Here is a 16,803-nt window from a genome sequence, read left to right as displayed (position 1 = left end):
GCTTGGCATTGGCAAGTATGCTACGTATTATTTTTGTAAGTTATGTTTCGCTTCTGTAATACAGTGCTGACTGAATAAGCCGCCGTTTCAAAAGTATTACTTGTAGGGAAGAGCTTTTGGGTCCTCGCGCAAGAATCCAGATTAATGAAACACCCTTTGGACAATTATTAGGCAATTCCCTAATTCAATTTTCAAGCGAGCATTGGAATCCCTGGGGTTCAGCTGCTCCGCAGATCTTTAAATATATTCCTGGCAGGTTTGGGGGGGCAAACTAATTTTTTTGCTCTCTTTTCCTGTTCTTTTCCTCGCTTCTAACAAAGAACTTCTGAAGTCGCCATTTAAAGTCAATAGGTGAGCGCGCAACTGCAGGGCCTCTAGAGGGCGCGTGAAGACGCTGCTTCACTCAAATTCCTGTAATCGGGCTATATCAGCAGCGTGTTCCCGTTACATATAGAGGTTTTTCACATAAACCTGCACCCTTAACAAGAGTTATCGATGGTATTCTGGGCTAGCAGCCGCCTTCTCCCTGACCCCTGCTAATGTTCTACGCGGAGGGGATTTGTATTTTATTGCAATGTACTATGGTGGAGCAATCCATCTCATGGAGTCTCAGCTTAGCTGAGTTGGATATAGCTTATTTTTATTTTGAGAAGGGCAGAAAGAGTATCAGTAAACCGCCCCAGTCCCAGACTGTAATGCATTTTTTAATTATTATGTTAGGAATTAGTACCCTTCCATTCCACCTGAGGGTTTAGCCCTAAAATGACTAAACAGTGAAATCTACGGGGTAATGTTAAAAATTAGAAAGGCGTGGATGAGAGAGTTCTATCTGAATTTCCCTTTTGCTTAGTTTAGGCTCTTTACCCCTACAGATCTGGCTATTATTGCAAGCAGTTCTGTGCCTTTGTGAAGCTTGGTGTTTTATGCAACTTTAAGTGGGTGCAGTTAGAGGACGAAGAGATTGCAGTTTACTTTGCAAATAATTTTAAAAGGGGAAATGCTGTAAAGGGGTTCTGAGTCAATGTCATTTCTGAACAGCTCAGAGCAGCTTTCATGCCCATTTTGAGAGTGCATTTTGTGGGTGATTCCCCCCTTTTAATGACTCTTTGCATGCTGTGTTTTATGATTGTATAATTAGGGAATGAGCAATAAATGAGCTATACTTCCATCGGCCCAGCTCCCCAATGTGCTTAGCCTGCTGGCTGGGGGTACCAGGTCTCTAGAGCACCATAGCACATCTCAATGTCTGGGTAGATAATTCCCATGTTTTCATTTATAAGCCTTTTTTAAATCTCCACAGGGATGGCAGTGAGAGCTACCCAGAGAAATCAACAGAGAATTCCAGCTGCCGTCAATTACCAGGATGTCCACACTACAACAAAATGTAGCAGTAGAGAGAGGAGGAGGTGCTTTCTCTAACTTCAGTCTTATTTTGTGGGCATTTTTTAAACCGTTTTCAAACTTCATTTAAGAAAAAAGTCCAGCCAGTGTAAATTCTGCAGGGCATACAATCCATCTGCAGCATTAACAGAGAACAACATTACAGGGCTGTTGTAAGCCATTCTTAACCTGAGGTAGTATCTCACACCCTCACCCCCACACCACCTGCCAACCCTTTGGTTGAGAGACAGTGGCTTATGATAGTCCAACAGTGTAATCCACTGTTAATGTTGCAGATTAGAGGTGTGGATCTCAAGCCACAGCTAACCCGGCCAAAAAAAAAAGTTTCCCTACAGTAACATCAAAGGTCAATCTTCTTACATTGTTCCCCACAGCACAGATGGAATTGCACAGTTGAAAGCAGAACCTTTCTGCTGTATTTCACAACATGAAATATGGCCAGTTTTAGAAGCTCCACTATGTACTCCCGCCCCCCTTTTAATTTTTGCAAACACACTGGTGACAACTCATTGAAACCCTTAATCCGCTTGGACTACTGCAATGCGCTCTACGTGGGGCTACCTTTGAAGGTGACTCAGAAACTACAGCTAATCCTGAATGTGGCTGCCAGATGGGTGACTGGAAGCGGCCCCCGGGACCATATAACACCGGTCCTGAAAGACCTACATTGGCTCATTTCCAAGCACAATTCCAAGGGTTGGTGCTGACCTTTAAAGCCCTAAACGGCCTCAACCCAGTATACCTGAAGGAGCGTTTCCACCCTCATCGTTCAGCCCGGACACTGAGGTCCAGGTCCGAGGGCCTTCTGGCGGTTCCCTCACTGCAAGAAGTGAAGCTACAGGGAACTAGGTAGAGGGCCTTTTTGGTAGTCACGCCTGCCCTGTGGAATGCTCTCCCATCAGATGTCAAGGAAATAAACAACTATCTGACTACACAAGACTCCTGAAGGCAGCCCTGTATATGGAAGTTTTAAATGTTTGATGTCTTAATTTGTTGGAAGCCGCCCAGAGTGGCTGGAGTAACCCACTCAGATGGGCATAATAATAATAATAATAATAATAATAATAATAATAATAATAATATCTATATACTGTTATGGACATCTCTCAATTCCACTCTGGAAGGCAGCGGTTGGGGGAAGTCTGCAGGAACCAGAAACTGACCAAGTAAAATCTCAGCATTAATATAATCTCCCAGCAATCAGATGCAGCAGGCAGAACCTGGAATGCCGTGTGTGTGTGTGTGTCAGATCAGGGGTGCAACTGGGGCTGCTTGAGGAGCAGGAGCCAGGGCATATGGGGCAACGTCAAGTGTGCAGCTAAAGTTCCAAAAGTGGACTAGCAGAAGAACTACCAGCCTCCTTACCTGCCAACGACTCAAAATCCTCATCTTCCCTTCCTGAGAAACACAACAGGACCTGCGATGACGGGAGTTGCCATCCGACATCAGCTGGGTCTGTTTAATATTTAGCTTGAATTTCAATGTTGCACTGCATCCCAGACCCCAGCTCCTCACAAGAGGAGTTTAGGGCTTGTGAGGAAAGGTTCTTCTTGTTTGCCTTAAGCTTTCTTTTCCATCCTCTGTAAACTTACATGTGTTATATAAAGAGCTCATGCTCAGGGGCTTGTTGTGTTGCAATATGGGAGGAAAGGTTTTGGGGGAGTCAGCATGAGAAAGCATCTCTTCTCGCCCTGTCAAAACACCCCACTATATTGCGTAGGGAGGGGAGGTACCTAATTTCATGGCATACCCCCATGTCTGCTGTCTTCAACAACTGGTAGGTCCTAGAAGCCACCACTGGCAACTCCAAGAGGGCAGGCAAGAACTTAAGAGCCTACTGGATTAAGCCAGTGGGTCCATCATTGTGTTCTCATGGTGGCTAAGATGCTTCTGGGGTCCCAGCAAACAGGACCTCAGTGCTACAGCACCCTTCCCCACTTGTGAATCCCAGCAACGGGCATTTTGTGGTGTACCACCTCCAACAGTGGGGGGCAGAATATAGCCATAATCTTGCCCTCCACATACCTGTCTAATCCTCTTTTGAAGCCATCTGAATTGAATTGCCCAAAACCTTGGAAGAGCCAGTTGTCAGTCGTCATTGGGAATGCAGAGTTAGATACTTGGTAGAAAGCAGCTTCCTTTGCTGGCCCTTTAATTTTTTTTTAAAAAAACTAGGTATTTGGTATACCCAGGATGTTCCTTTAAGCAGCGACCACCAGCTCAATGAGCATGGCTCAATTCTTGCCAAGCTCATAGGCATTGGGGCTACCAGAGTTTATCAGAAGGGACAAAAAAGCGCAATGCAGTCTCAACTTCCAATGGCCAGCCATTTCCTTCGTCAGTAGGCTATTCCACCCACCGGCCACCCCCAAAAACTGCCTCTCAGTATTTCATAGCTACTGACATTACTCGGTCCTCATTTGGGCAGGGTCTTGTTGTTGCTGCTCCCTTAGGTTTGTCATTCTTTTGCAAACCTCCAAGTTCCTTTCCCAAGCCCATTGATACCCGCCTCATTTTTCAGTGATTGACTCCGATTTCTGTCAGCACTCAGCACCAGTTTGCTGTGGGGTGGGGGTCTGAATTTCCCTTTGCATCTATTGTGGCTTCATGAATTCATGCATGCTGAGGTGGTAGAACATTCCAGTGGTCGCATTTGCAAGCATTTGAGTTCAAGCCCTGCGACCAGAGATGTGGCTGCTTGCTGTTTTGAAACAGGGAAACCTCAGCTGCCCTTGCCGAATGATACAACTACTTTAGCAAAGGCCTGTGGCCTAGTCCCGCCTCAAGCCCTGGGCAAACTCTTTTCCTTATCCAGCTTCTTTGCTTCCAGCTTGCTTGCAGTTCCTCTGATCTTCTCTCTCTTGGGCAAACCAATTTTCCATTTCCCTCATGCTGTATTGGGAACGGTCCTTTGTCCTCCCTCCCCAACGCACGGAAAGGCGGTCCAAATGCTTGAGCACACTCTTTCTTCACAGCCGCTCAGGCAAAAATGGCTTGGTAGGGAGTCCAAGAGAGAGCCTGACGCAACCCACTTTTGCTATCACCAGTCTTCTCATAAAATGGTAGCTCGCAAAGACTGTATTCTGCAGTACAAAAAACACTCTTGTACAGGCCAAAACATTTATACTTTTCCACACTGAACAGTGCCCACTTTCTTTCTACTTACATCCCACATGAGGTTGCCATATTCTTTTTCCCCCTCAGTGGGTGCTTGGTCCCCAAAATGCTGCGTAAAGGTAAAGGGACTCCTGACCATTAGGTCCAGTCGTGACCGATTCTGGGGTTGCAGCGCTCATCTCGCTCTATAGCCCGAGGAGCCGGCGTTTGTCCGCAGACAGCTTCCGGGTCATGTGGCCAGCATGACTAAGCCGCTTCTGGCAAACCAGAGCAGCGCACGGAAACGCCGTTTACCTTCCCACCGGAGTGGTACCTATTTATCTACTTGCACTTTGATGTGCTTTTGAACTGCTAGGTGGGCAGGAGCAGGGACCAAGCAACGGGAACTCACCCCGTCACGGGGATTCGAACCGCCGACCTTCTGATCGGCAAGTCCTAGGCTCTGTGGACCACTCGCGTCCCCTAAAATGCTGCATAGCTCCCAGCAAATTCAACAGGTGAAGTTCTCTCAGCCAACAGGGAAGGAGCTCAATATAAAATGTAAGAGCAGAGTCTTGCAAGCCCATCAGTAAATCCACATTGTCCCGTCCCCCACCCGTTTGTATGCGGCTGCTTTTGAATTAAGTCTAAACCAGCTCGCTTCTAGACTCAGCCGAGCTTAGTGGGGGAAGGATTTGCTGCCTAGGAAAGGAAACAACCACCATGCAATGAAACCTTGATAAATTCAGAGGGTTTATATATTAATACCATCCTAAAGAACAAGTATGAGGTTTCACCAGCAGCTGCCACCGAGTCTCCAGTTTTGCCAAGTTTGCCCAACTTTTTAATATATTTATATAATAATAATAATTTTTTTTAAAAAAAAAACTCCAAAAAAGGTTTTTCAACAAGAGAGTTCAGAGTCACAAGAGAAAGCAAAGGCATTCCCCACAGTTAAAGATGCATCAGTGTCAGAGACCACCCTCACTTACCCAGCTCCCTTTACGTGCAAGGTATTTTTATTTCCAACTATAAAAAGGTAGTAGAAAACAGCACTGGACCATGAAGGAGTAAGAGGTATCTGGTTCTGGGGGGTCCTGATAGTTTGTGGGGTGTGGCTCTGCCACTGCATTTAACTATATATAACTTCCTGTGGGTTTGACTACAGTGCCACCATCTTTGTATAGGGCTACATTCCTACAAGATGTGCATTGATCTGAGAGATACCTCAACGGCATGGCAACGGTAGCTTAGGACCAGCCACCTTGGAGACAGGTTTGCTGGTACTGATCAGGCTGAGCAAGGCGTGATCTAGGAGATGGAACAGACACAACCCCCTTGAAAACTGTGACAGTTGACACTTGAAATATGCAATGCACTTGCAGCAATGTATGCTCATTTGAAACAGCTCTTTGACTGGCCATGAGGCTAAAAGTTTTTTAAAAGGGGGGGGGTTCCACAAAGTGGGGAGGGCGGGGAAATCCGTTATGGCTCAATGGATTCTCTGTGCATTAAGCACCTACAGCCTGCAAAAAACACTGCTGGCTTTCTTCTGCTGGGCTGGGCTACTCACCAGTCCAAGATGCTCCACCAATACTCATAGATATTGTCAAAGACAGTAGTAGCTGGGGTGTGGAGCTGATTCACAGAAGATTATTCCCCCCCCACACACGGAAGGTATTAATGTGCACAAGTTGGGAAAGAGACATATGCATGACACATTGGATTTCTGCAGTTTTCAATGCAGACTTCCATGCAGAAATCTTCATCTCATGCAAAACAGCTCCCGGTGGCTGCTGGTCCCCTCTCTGGAGAGTCTTTGCCAACAGCCACATCAAGGAACAGGGAGTTCCACAGGTGACAGTTATCTCTAATGCGGTGGACCGGCAAAAGCGGGTGGGAGGAGAGAAATCCTACAAACATAGATAAAAGAAGATAAAAGTAGAAATCGCCTCCAGGGAAACAGTCAAACTGAAAAGCCTGACTCAGGTGGGAGAAGGGTTTCATTGAGCTAGGGCTCAGCCCCAGAACCTGTTTTCATTGCTAAGGCTCAGCCCTGGAACAGGTGAACGGAGAACAAAGTATTTCTGAGTGTATGTAAAGGGCCTCGCTATCTCGACCATGGAGCGACTCATCGCCTGTCCCCCCAAAAACTCCTCCCCAGGGGTTTCAGCAGCTTCTAAGACATGGCAAGCAAGCCCTGGTGTTGTGGGGAAGGGGCTCCAGAAGGACAGGGTCTGCAGCTGGAATTGTGAAGCTTTATTAACTCTCTTCAGTGGGTGCTGAGGTGCGTCAGAAACAACAACCTTTCCCCTCTCTCCTCCCAAATGGTTTCTGACCTGTTGACTTCTCCGGCGGCCCTCTACCGCTTCAGAAGGGGTCAGGCCCGACTCATTGGTTTCAAAAGAAGCTCCCCCCCCCACAAGACACTTTTAGGTTTGCAGCCAACCACCCCACCCCTCCCCATTTGCTCCCCCCACCCCCCGTTTCGCTGACAAAGCCTCAGGCTAGTGGTTCCTCTATCCCTTCCCCAAATAAAACCATCCCGTATCCCCTCAGTGGTCTACGAGGCCTCCACCGATGCGCTGCTGGGGGCTGCTGAGGAGGCACACGCTACGTATCCCCCCCTCCAAATATATAAAGCATGATACAAACACTCCCCTCCATCGACGATGTAAGACACACACACACATACACACACACCCCTCCATCGGTACACACAAACACCCCGATTTGGTCCTGCCCTTTCATCTGGGAGATTGGTCACTGATGCTGCCATGTTGCTGGATGGGGCAGCTGCCTAGGCTGTCTCCGCTGACGGCTTAAGTCAGTTGGCAGCTGGGCTTGCGAGAGAGGCCGAGGGTGACTTTTTCCTTCTGCGCTCCCCCCCCCGCCCCTCCCCATCCCCAAGCGCTCCCTGGCAGGAGAGAAGAGGGATTAGAGTGAAAGGAAGATTTGAGCAGATGGTCCGTCTGCAGTACCCTTCTGTGGACACCCAAGGTTTCATTCACAGCTGCCTGGGTGGGGAGGGGACGCGGTGGTGGTGGGGAGACGTTTGGGGCCAGAAGGCACTTGGAGGAGACCAAGGAGTTGCAGGCACAAAGGGGTGGGGTGGGGAGATGGGGGGCACAAAAGTGACTCCTCAAGGGAGTTTGTTTGGCAGCGAGGTCGGCCACCACTGACATGCTTACCCACACGCACGCCGTGGCTCAGGCTCCCACCCGCCCCCTGACATACACGCATGCACACACATATGTACAGTTGCCACACGGGTGCCCCCACTCCCCAAACCCACCGCACTTGTCCGTGGTACTGTCGCCCAGGTTGTTGGGGGCACTGAGGCACGACAGGCAATGATGGGCATCAGCCTAGAGCTTTTGGGCACTTGACCGACCCCCCCTCCCAACCAAACCATGCTACGGCTTGGAAAATCCACAGGACAATTTTTTTTTAAGGAAATGTACGACTTGCCCACCCCGCCCCCAAGGAAAAGGGGGGGATGAAGAGCCCCAGTAACGCCTTCCGGTTCACCTCCACTCCCAATAATGTCAGGGCAAGGAGCCACTGCTAGTTCTAGCCGTGCCAAGGCTGGGTGGCGATAAGGGGCTCTTGGAACTGGAGCCACACAGAACAAGGCCATGTCCACCTCCTGGGATTTGGCAGAAGGTCTCTTAGAGCAGCGAAACTTGCTTTGTCCCAGAAGTGGGCACACACACACACACACACGGCAGTTCCTGTGCCCCACGTTGCTGCCTGGCTCACAGTGGCTGGTGTCGGTGGAAAAGGATAAGAGGCCCAACTCGCTCAGCCCGTTGATGCAGCACTTCTTAACCTGCCTTGGGCAAGGCAAAATTATCGGGTGGTCGCGGGGCATGCTGGGAAAAAGAACACAGAGTACAGCTTGGCCGCAAGCCGCCTCTCGCGCCATCAGTCTGTCCTGTCAAAAGTCCGGGCGGCTCCTGTTCCACCAAGCATTTGACGAGATGGAGAGGGCAGGAAGTGGCGCCAAGATTGCGTGCGGGAAGCCTGACCTCTGTGGTCCGCGCGATCTCCGCTCCCCTCCCCCAACTGTGCAACGAGAGCGACCCCCCCGCCCGCCTCCTCGCCCACACACCTCCGCCCGCTACTTCACGTTGAAGACCATGAGCGGGCGCTCTTCACGTTTCTGCCAGGGGCTCTTCTTGTCCCCCTGGTCGTCCGTCCCTTCTGAGGGCTCGTTGCTGTCGTCCTCCGGGCTGGTCATGGAGTCGCGGCGCAGCTCGCTGTTGCTGTTGCTGCTGCGGGAGCTGTTTCCGCGGCTGCGCCCGCGCCGGGGGATGGTGGCCGCCCGGTGGTCGGCGTTCTCGTCCAGGAGGGGCGTCAGGGAGTTGTCCTCGGGGGAGCAGATGGCGGTGCGGCTCTCGCTGCTGCTGGGCTCCGTGTCGGCGTCGGCGAAGACCAGCTTGGAGTAAGCGGGGCCCATAGCGGGCGGCGCCAAGCGCTCCTCCTTCAGCCTCTTGGGGGGCTTGGCCTCGTTGACGTCCACCCCGGAGTCCAGGCTGGCGTCGTTGCTGCGGCTCCTCTCGTTGCCCTGGAGGTCGATGTACGAGTGGCGGACTTGGGAGGACCGCCCGTCCAGGGACACAAACCAGGCGCGAGGGTGCTGTTTCACACCAAGTTCTAGCAGCTTCTTCTCCGTCAGGGCTTGCAGCTCCCCGTTCAGCTGGGCCATGGTGGACTCATTCAGCAGCACCGGGATGGTGACGGAGCCGCTGACGGACTGTGTGTGGGGGCCCCAGCCCTTCCCCTCGGCCTCTTCCCCCGGGTGCTGCTGCAGCTGGAACTGCGGGTGCTGCAGCTGCTGCTGCAGGAAGGGCTGCTGCTGCCTCTGCTGCTGCTCCCCGGACACGAACTGGTGAGGGATCCCCATGCCGCCCGGGTCCAGGTCCGGCTGGCTCTCGGAACCCCCCGCAGGCTGGTCCGAGGGAGCCAGGCGCATGTAGTGGGCCGGGATGACCAGCGTCGGCATCACGTTCCGGTACATGGAATCCTTCATGTGGTCGATGGAGCCGCAGAAGATGAGCTGGCCGGGCTGGCTCAGGGAGGTGGGGCGGGCCAGGTGGTCCACGGACTGCGACATCATGAACTCGGGCGGCTTGGGCTCCCCTTTGTGGCCCCCGTAATGGTCAAAGGGAGGTGGGAGAGGCGGCGGTGACGGGGGCTCCTGCGAGTAGCCCTTGCTGTCGTGGCGCGCCTGCTTGCTCTTGTCCTCTGGGCGCTGGTGGGAATAGCCGCGCTTGTAATCCTCGTGGAGAGGGGGCTCCAGGGCACCAGGAACATCCATGGAGCGGGCTGCCTTGAGGGAGTAGCCCTCCGCCACTTGAGCGTAGCTGTCCTTAAGGGCCCCCCGCTGGCTCAGAGTGTCCGCCATGGAGGCCTTGCTGGCGTGGCGGGCTTTCTGGTTGGACACCTGCTTGAAGAACTCTTCCCGGGAGCTCTCGAACTCCCGGGAGGAGGAGAAGGCCGACTTGAGGATGGGTGTGTGCACGTCCGTGTCCCCGTTGGAAGAGGCCGTCTCCAGGTGGCTGGTGCAGATGAGGTTGATCTGGGACATGGAGGTGGCCTGGTCTTTCTTGGAGGCATCCAGAGCCCCAGAGAGCTGGAGCTTTCTGTGTTGCTGACGTGGCTTCAGGCACAGCCTCCTGGAAAGGGGGAAGAAGGAGAAGAGTTTGGATTTGATATCCCGCTTTATTACTACCCAAAGGAGTCTCAAAGCGGCTCACATTCTCCTTTCCCTTCTTCCCCCACAACAAACACCCTGTGAGGTGAGTGGGGCTGAGAGGCTTCAGAGAAGTGTGACTAGCCCAAGGTCACCCAGCAGCTGCATGTGGAGGAGCAGAGACGCGAACCCAGTTCCCCAGATTATGAGTCTACCGTTCTTAACCACTACACCACACTGTCACTGGAGGAGGAGGAGGAGGGGGGGAAGAAGAAGATAATGTAGGTGCAGATAAATTCACAGGTAGCCATAGCAGAAGTGCTCTAGCTCAGGGGAGAGCCATGTGCCTTGCACAGGGCAACATCAAACTCTAAAAACTTCCCTGAGCAGGGCTGCCTTCAGATGTCTTTTAAAAATCGCATAGCTGTTTATCTGTTTGGCATCTGATGGGAGGGTGTTCGGCAGGGCAGGCGCAGCTTCTGAGAAGGCCCTCTGCCTGGTTCCCTGTAACCTCGCAATGAACCACATTGTGATCTTCAGATGAAGGGCAGTATACAAATTTAGATACTAATAATTGGATGCTCCTGCCTTTTGGACGTAGGGTTGTGTGCTGTGGGGGTGTGAGAAGAGAATTTCCCAGATGATCTCTCAGCTCTTTCTGCCTGTATAATTCTATAAAAGTAAAAGAGTGAATGGACTGTTAAAGAATTTTAAATGTCAAGGCATTCGGGGCTGAAGGAAATGAACCCTCTTCCCCGGGACACAAGCAAGCTGGGTTTGAGACCCACCAGTAGTAATGCAAAGCACTTAATTTCTAAAGTGAAAGGTGCTTGCTGGTACCTCTGGCTGAAATTTCCCTCTTCCCCATTCCCAGGTCAATGTGTGTCTGGATGCCTGTTCTCTGGTTCTGCTGTCCTCTTTTACTACACAGAAGTGTTCGCTAGGGCATAGGGCTGGGTGACAAAGAGCAAAGGAGCAGAACCTTGGGAGAGTGGGAGGGGAAAGGAATGGAGCCATGACTAATCGGCCAGAGGCTGCCTGACATTTTGCAACAAAGTGCTTGCAACAGCTGTCAAATTCCTTAGGACTATTCCTGCAATCCTCAGCTCAGCTGCCTTTCCTCGTGCCTGGGCCCTACTAGAACAGATCATTTGCAAGAGGGCTTCGATTTGCAAAGTGTGGTTCCTTCCCGCGAATAATAATGTTGGGGCGCAAGGTTCTATAACTCCAATTTTACTGATGGGGAACAGAGCCAGATTATGTTAGCGGTAGACTTGAACTCGGGTCTCCCAGATCCAAGACCTCTGAAGCATTCCAAGGATAAGTGTGTGTGTGTGTGTGTGTGTGTGTGTGTGTGTGTGTGTGTGCATGTACATATGTACAGTCATACCTTGGGTTAAAGTCACATCGGGTTAAATCTTTTCAGGTTGCGTCCCGCGGTGAGCCGGAAGTAACGGAACGGGTTTCGCCGCTCGTGTATGCACAGACGCTCAGAATGACGTCACGCACATGCGCAGACGTGGCGAATCGCGACCCGCGCAGATGCGGGTTGCATTCTGCTCATGATGTGAACGAACGGATCCCATTCACATCCAGAGGTACCACTGTGTGTATGTGTAGGTATGTATGTTTGTGTGTGTGTGTGTGTGTGTGTGTGTGTATTTATACGTATATGTATATGTTTATCACCTACAACAAAACCTGCTTCGTGACACTCTTGGCGACTTGAGGCACTGACTCCCAACTTCGCTGAATTCCCTCACCCTTCCAGGTGAGAGAGGGAAGGGGAAAAGAGAAACCTTCAGAAACTGCAGCTGTGAGCTGTATCTAAAGGGGTCACTGGGGAGAAAAGGGATTTGTCCTTCATCTCCTCTGATGCCTGAAACGTTTCCATCTGCCTCCCTCTTCAGCTACCACTCAGAGTGCCAGTAGCTGAAGTCCTTTTGCGGTTCCATTCGAGAAAGAACGGTCCCTCAACTGGCGCCCGGTTCAAATGGCCCATTGGCTCAGATCCAGCCTGCGGGCTGCCAGTTCCCAACCCCCACAATACCCAGATGAAATGAAAGCAAAAATACAGCAAATAAGCCCTTGCAGCGATAGGGAGGGCGAGCTTTAGAAAAATTAATGTGTGACGGAAAGAGGGTTTGAGAAGACAAGGCTGGAAGTGGGAAGTTGGGCAAGCAGCACTCACCTGCAGTAGTAGATAAGCAGGCAGAGCAGGATGAGGACCAGCAATGCCAGGGCACCCAGGATGGTGAGCAAGAAAATTGTGTGGTAGGTGGCAATGTCCTTTATGCCTCCAACTGCACTGGCCAGCCCTGCAACGAAGAGACCTCTTTATGGGCTGACTTGAAGGTTTCCCTAAAGCATCTATGTTGGAAATGGGGTGACGTACTAAATGGGGTTACCATGGATCTGATCCAGCAGGGCATAAAGATGTAGCTAATTTGTGTGTGTGTGTTTTAATCTAATCCCAACTTTATATATATATTTCCAAACCAGGCACAGGGGCTCTTTAAAAGCTTGATTTAAAGTCATGCCTATAATTTTAAGGCATTTTTTTCTAATTACTAAACATTTCGTGCGTGGCTTTCTTTTTATTAAAACATCAAAAGATGGGACTGATTAAAAATGCTCAGATGAGCAGAATATAATTTCAAGCAGATTTATATACGGGGCTTTTTTCCAGCAGGAACTCGCTGGGACCTCCCAGAACGGTGCCATTGAAATTGCAAGAGAACAAGGGAGGTGTTCATGGTGAGTTCCAGCACCTCTTTTCTAGAAAAATAGCACTGGATATCTACAAATATAAATATGAGCAGATTTATGCAGGGAGGGATTTATTCCCCATATTCATTTTGGTTCTCCTTAGATGCCCTTTCCCTTAATCCCAGACTTATTTCTATTGCATTTTTTCCAGTTTTTATCATGCTTTTCTGAGCATGTCTCCCACCCCAGCCCTGGTTGCATTTATTCAGTGCTTGTGTGGCAACCACTCCGTGCAAACTGAGAGGCACTCGTTTTTCAGGAACTCGTAATCCACAAGATACCACATTCCAAGCAAATTCCCACAGGTGTGCAGAGAATGTGCACTCCTGCTAACACAAGAGATCTGCTAGCACCTTCCTGGCTGGTTCCTCAGCAAAGTAATTAAGAATTTGGTGGTGATACTTTACCTGTTGTTGAAGACAGCATGGCAGCCGCCCAATAGCCCAGCTGTGGGGAGACAAACGTCCAGTAAAGCTGGTTCCCTTCCTTGCGGATGAGGCCCGTCCCATTCCGAATCCACAGACCTGAGAGAAAGAAGAACTGCTGAATCAGAAGGAACCTGAAAGGACATCTGGACCAAGCCCTTTCCCAGACGAAGGACTGGCCACTCACCAGCCCCATCCCTAACCTGCAAAACCTATAAAAGGTAAAAGGTAAAGGACCCCTGGATAGTTAAGTCCAGTCAAAGGCAACTATGGGGTTGTGGCGCTCATCTCACTTCAGGCTGAGGGAGCCGGCGTTTGTCCACAGACAGCTTTCTGGTTCATGTTGCCAACAGGACTAAACCGCTTCTAGCACATTGGAACACTGTGATGGAAACCAGAGCGCATGGAAACGCTGTTTACATTCCTGCCACAGCGGTACCTATTTATCTACTTGCACTGGTGTGCTTTCAAACTGCTAGGTTGGCATAAGCTAGGACAGAGCTATACAGCTAGGCTAGCAGGTGTGTGTGTGTGTGTGTGTGTGTGTGTGTGTGAGAGAGAGAGAGAGAGAGAGAGAGAGAGAGAGAGAGAGAGAGTGTGTAGATAGCACAGCAGGCCACATATTCTGTTGTGCAGAAGAAATGCGAAGGAGGAAGAGGCAACCTAGAGAACCAATGTGGTCCCAGGCATAGTTCTTGATTCTATGGCTCCCCCAGCCCCAATTGGGCACCTCAGGAACTTTCCCCCCAATTTCAGACAGGCCAGTGGCTCCTCATGAACCCACTATGCGCTGCTACAGAGGTTTCAATAGAGCTCATTCATTAGATGAGCCAAGAAGACCCAGGCAAATTGGAGCAAGCAGGGCACCGTAGAAACAATGTCCATATAATCCCCTTCCTTTCAGCCACAAATGACGGGTGGTCCCAAACTGGAATCATAAAGTGGGAGCAGAAAGCCAGCCGTCAACTCAAAATACTTTCAACACCAGCAATAATAGCCCCCTTATAAGAGCATGGCCCCCTCCCAACCAGGCTTCCATTTACAGATGTGGCCTGATTCCTTCCCTACCCCTGGAGTCCCGCTAATGGGACTTTTATAAGCACTTAGGTGGTTTTATGGCACCACACAGCCATGGGTGACAGGGGAGTTGTTTGGGGTCTGGAAAGAGGCTGGCGCACCCCCCGCCATAAGACCCTTGTATACATATGCAGGGTGCTTTCTCCGACGGAAGCAACATTGCTCCCTGCCTTGTGTGCCTGGGGAATGTGGCAAGAACTGAGCAGTTCGAATGTGACTGCAGACCAGGAGCATCTTGCCCGCTCTCACCGCTCTTGAGGTCAAAGCGCCAGGCCGGCACGCTGGTGGCTGCTGCAGCGGCAGTGTCGGGCGGCAGCGGGATAGAGAGGTGGACGGAGCCAGAGAGCTGGATTTCTGTCCCGTTGCCAGTGAAGAGGTGGACGCTGACAGCGACGATGGGCACCAGCTCCAGCCATGTGCTGTTGGCTGCAAGGGGACAAAAGGGTTAGGGAAAAGAGCTGCTTCCGCCTCAAGAGACATCCCAAGATACTTTGGTTCCCAAGGCAGAAAAAACTAAAGCACCCCCCCCATGCAGCCCCCCCCCCAATGATCGCAGAATTGCAGAGTTGGAAGAGACCCCGCGCATCATCTAGTCCAACCCCCTGCAATGCAAGAATATTCAGCAGTCCCATACAGGGATCGAACCTGCGACTTTGGTGTCAACAGCAGTACGCTCTAACCAACTGAGCTGTCCAGCTGATAAAGCTATACAGTCGTACCTTGGTTTTTGAACAGCTTAGTCCTCAAACATTTTGGCTCCCTAACACCACAAACCCAGAAGCGACAGTTCCGGTTTGCGAACTATTCTTTTAAGCCGAAAGTTCGACGGGGCTTCCGATTGGCTGCAGGAGCTTCCTGCAGCCAATCAGAAGCCGCGCTTTGGTTTCTGACCGTTTTGGATGTCAAACTGACTTCTGGAATGGATTCCGTTCGACTTCCAAGGTATGACTGTACTAACAAACTTCTTGTTGTTGTTAATTACTCACCCTTCACCCTAAGGGCAAGTTGCAAAACACAACAGTATTAAAAACAGTTTGAAACAACTTAACGATCAGAAAAATAAGGTGGGTCAGAAAAACACGCACCTCGTGTCACAAAATCCAGGGTAAAGAGGTGTGTACCTTCAGCACTTGCCAGAAGCTGTATAATAAAAGTGAAGGATGAACTTCTGAGTTCCACAGCTTAGGGGCCGCCACAGGTAAGGCCCTCTCCCAGGCCTCTGAGGGCAGAGGAACTACCATGAGGGCCCCTTCGTCCATCTCAGCACCCAAAAGGGTCTGCAGCGAAGGAGGTGGTCTTTGAGGTATTGAGGGCCTAGATAATTTTTAGAGCTTTACACACTCATGTGAGCACCTTGAACTGGGTCTGGAAATGAACTGGCCACTGATGCAGCTGCTGCTTTTTTTAAAAAAAGGGACACTATGAGATCTAAACAGAACCCCAGCCAGAAATCTGGCGGCTGCAATCTGTTTGCTGCCCCCCAAATCCACTGCTTTAAGGCAGACAACTATCCCTCTGAGCAATCAAAGGGCTGGTTCCACAGCCTTCAACATTCCGTATCGCATCCTCACCATTTTTCACCCAGGATCTGGGCCCAGTCCCCTTACCGCTGCCGTTGCTTTCAGCCCCGATGAAAGATGGGAAGCCCCTCATATCCGGCCCACTGCTGGCGGCGGTCAGGGAGGCCGAGAGCTGGCTGTAGGTGGAGCTGCGGGGCAGGCGGGCGGATTTGCGCTGGAACTGAGCCCACGGCTGGCTCTTGGCCCCTGTAAGAATCAACCATTTCAGCTGCCGGCCTACCGAGGCAGCACTCACACAGAAAACCGTGGGGTGCAGCTCGGCCCGATCTCGCAGTTTGCAACCTGAGATTATTGTGGACATGCGGCCTGGTAAATGCAAGGAAGCATCCCTGAGCATGCGCAGAGTGCTTTCTGCTCACCATTCAGGAAACAAGAGCCGCTGTCAGCAATATACAGTGGTATCTCGGTTTTCGAACGTCTCTGTTGACGAATGTTTCGGTTTTTGAACGCCGTAAACTCAGAAGTAAATGCTTCAGTTTTCGAACATGCCTCGGAAGTCAAATTTCTGAGGTGGCTACTGCTGAGTGCAAGAGCCTCTCGGCTGTTGAGTCCTGTCGGCTGGAAAAGCACGCCTTGGTTTTCAAACGTTTCAGAACTCAAACGGTCTTCCAGAACGGATTACATTAGAAAACTGAGGTACCACTGTACTCAGCTATGCTCTGTATAGCTTAGGGCTGCTCAAATTCATGACAACCCGTGGAATTTGAATCCTGTTGCGTTGCTCTGTATGTATGCCAGTTTTTGTGAGTTTATATTG

The 16,803-nt window shown here is 50.8% G+C and overlaps 1 protein-coding gene across 2 annotated transcripts in view; it reads right to left on the bottom strand.

The window, feature by feature from the left end:
• Nucleotides 1–6,741: 6,741 nt before the first annotated feature.
• Nucleotides 6,742–16,803, bottom strand: part of FAM171A2 (family with sequence similarity 171 member A2) — a 39,247-nt gene continuing 29,185 nt past the window's right edge. The window contains exons 4-8 of one of the 2 annotated variants that reach the window (XM_053360490.1): nucleotides 16,074–16,232; nucleotides 14,716–14,892; nucleotides 13,372–13,488; nucleotides 12,387–12,513; nucleotides 6,742–10,178 (exon numbers count right to left, since the gene is read on the bottom strand). In XM_053360490.1, the coding sequence (XP_053216465.1) occupies nucleotides 8,621–10,178; nucleotides 12,387–12,513; nucleotides 13,372–13,488; nucleotides 14,716–14,892; nucleotides 16,074–16,232 (2,138 nt within the window). In that variant the 3' untranslated portion in view covers nucleotides 6,742–8,620. Of the gene's footprint in view, nucleotides 10,179–12,386; nucleotides 12,514–13,371; nucleotides 13,489–14,715; nucleotides 14,893–16,037; nucleotides 16,233–16,803 lie in introns of both variants that reach the window. The other variant, XM_053360489.1, reaches the window with a different exon arrangement.

The sequence above is a fragment of the Podarcis raffonei genome, chromosome 13 (genome assembly GCF_027172205.1).
Source record: "Podarcis raffonei isolate rPodRaf1 chromosome 13, rPodRaf1.pri, whole genome shotgun sequence".
Classification (NCBI taxonomy): domain Eukaryota; kingdom Metazoa; phylum Chordata; class Lepidosauria; order Squamata; family Lacertidae; genus Podarcis; species Podarcis raffonei.
Note: the sequence above shows the minus strand (reverse complement) of the source record. Positions and strands in the feature narration are given on the sequence as shown.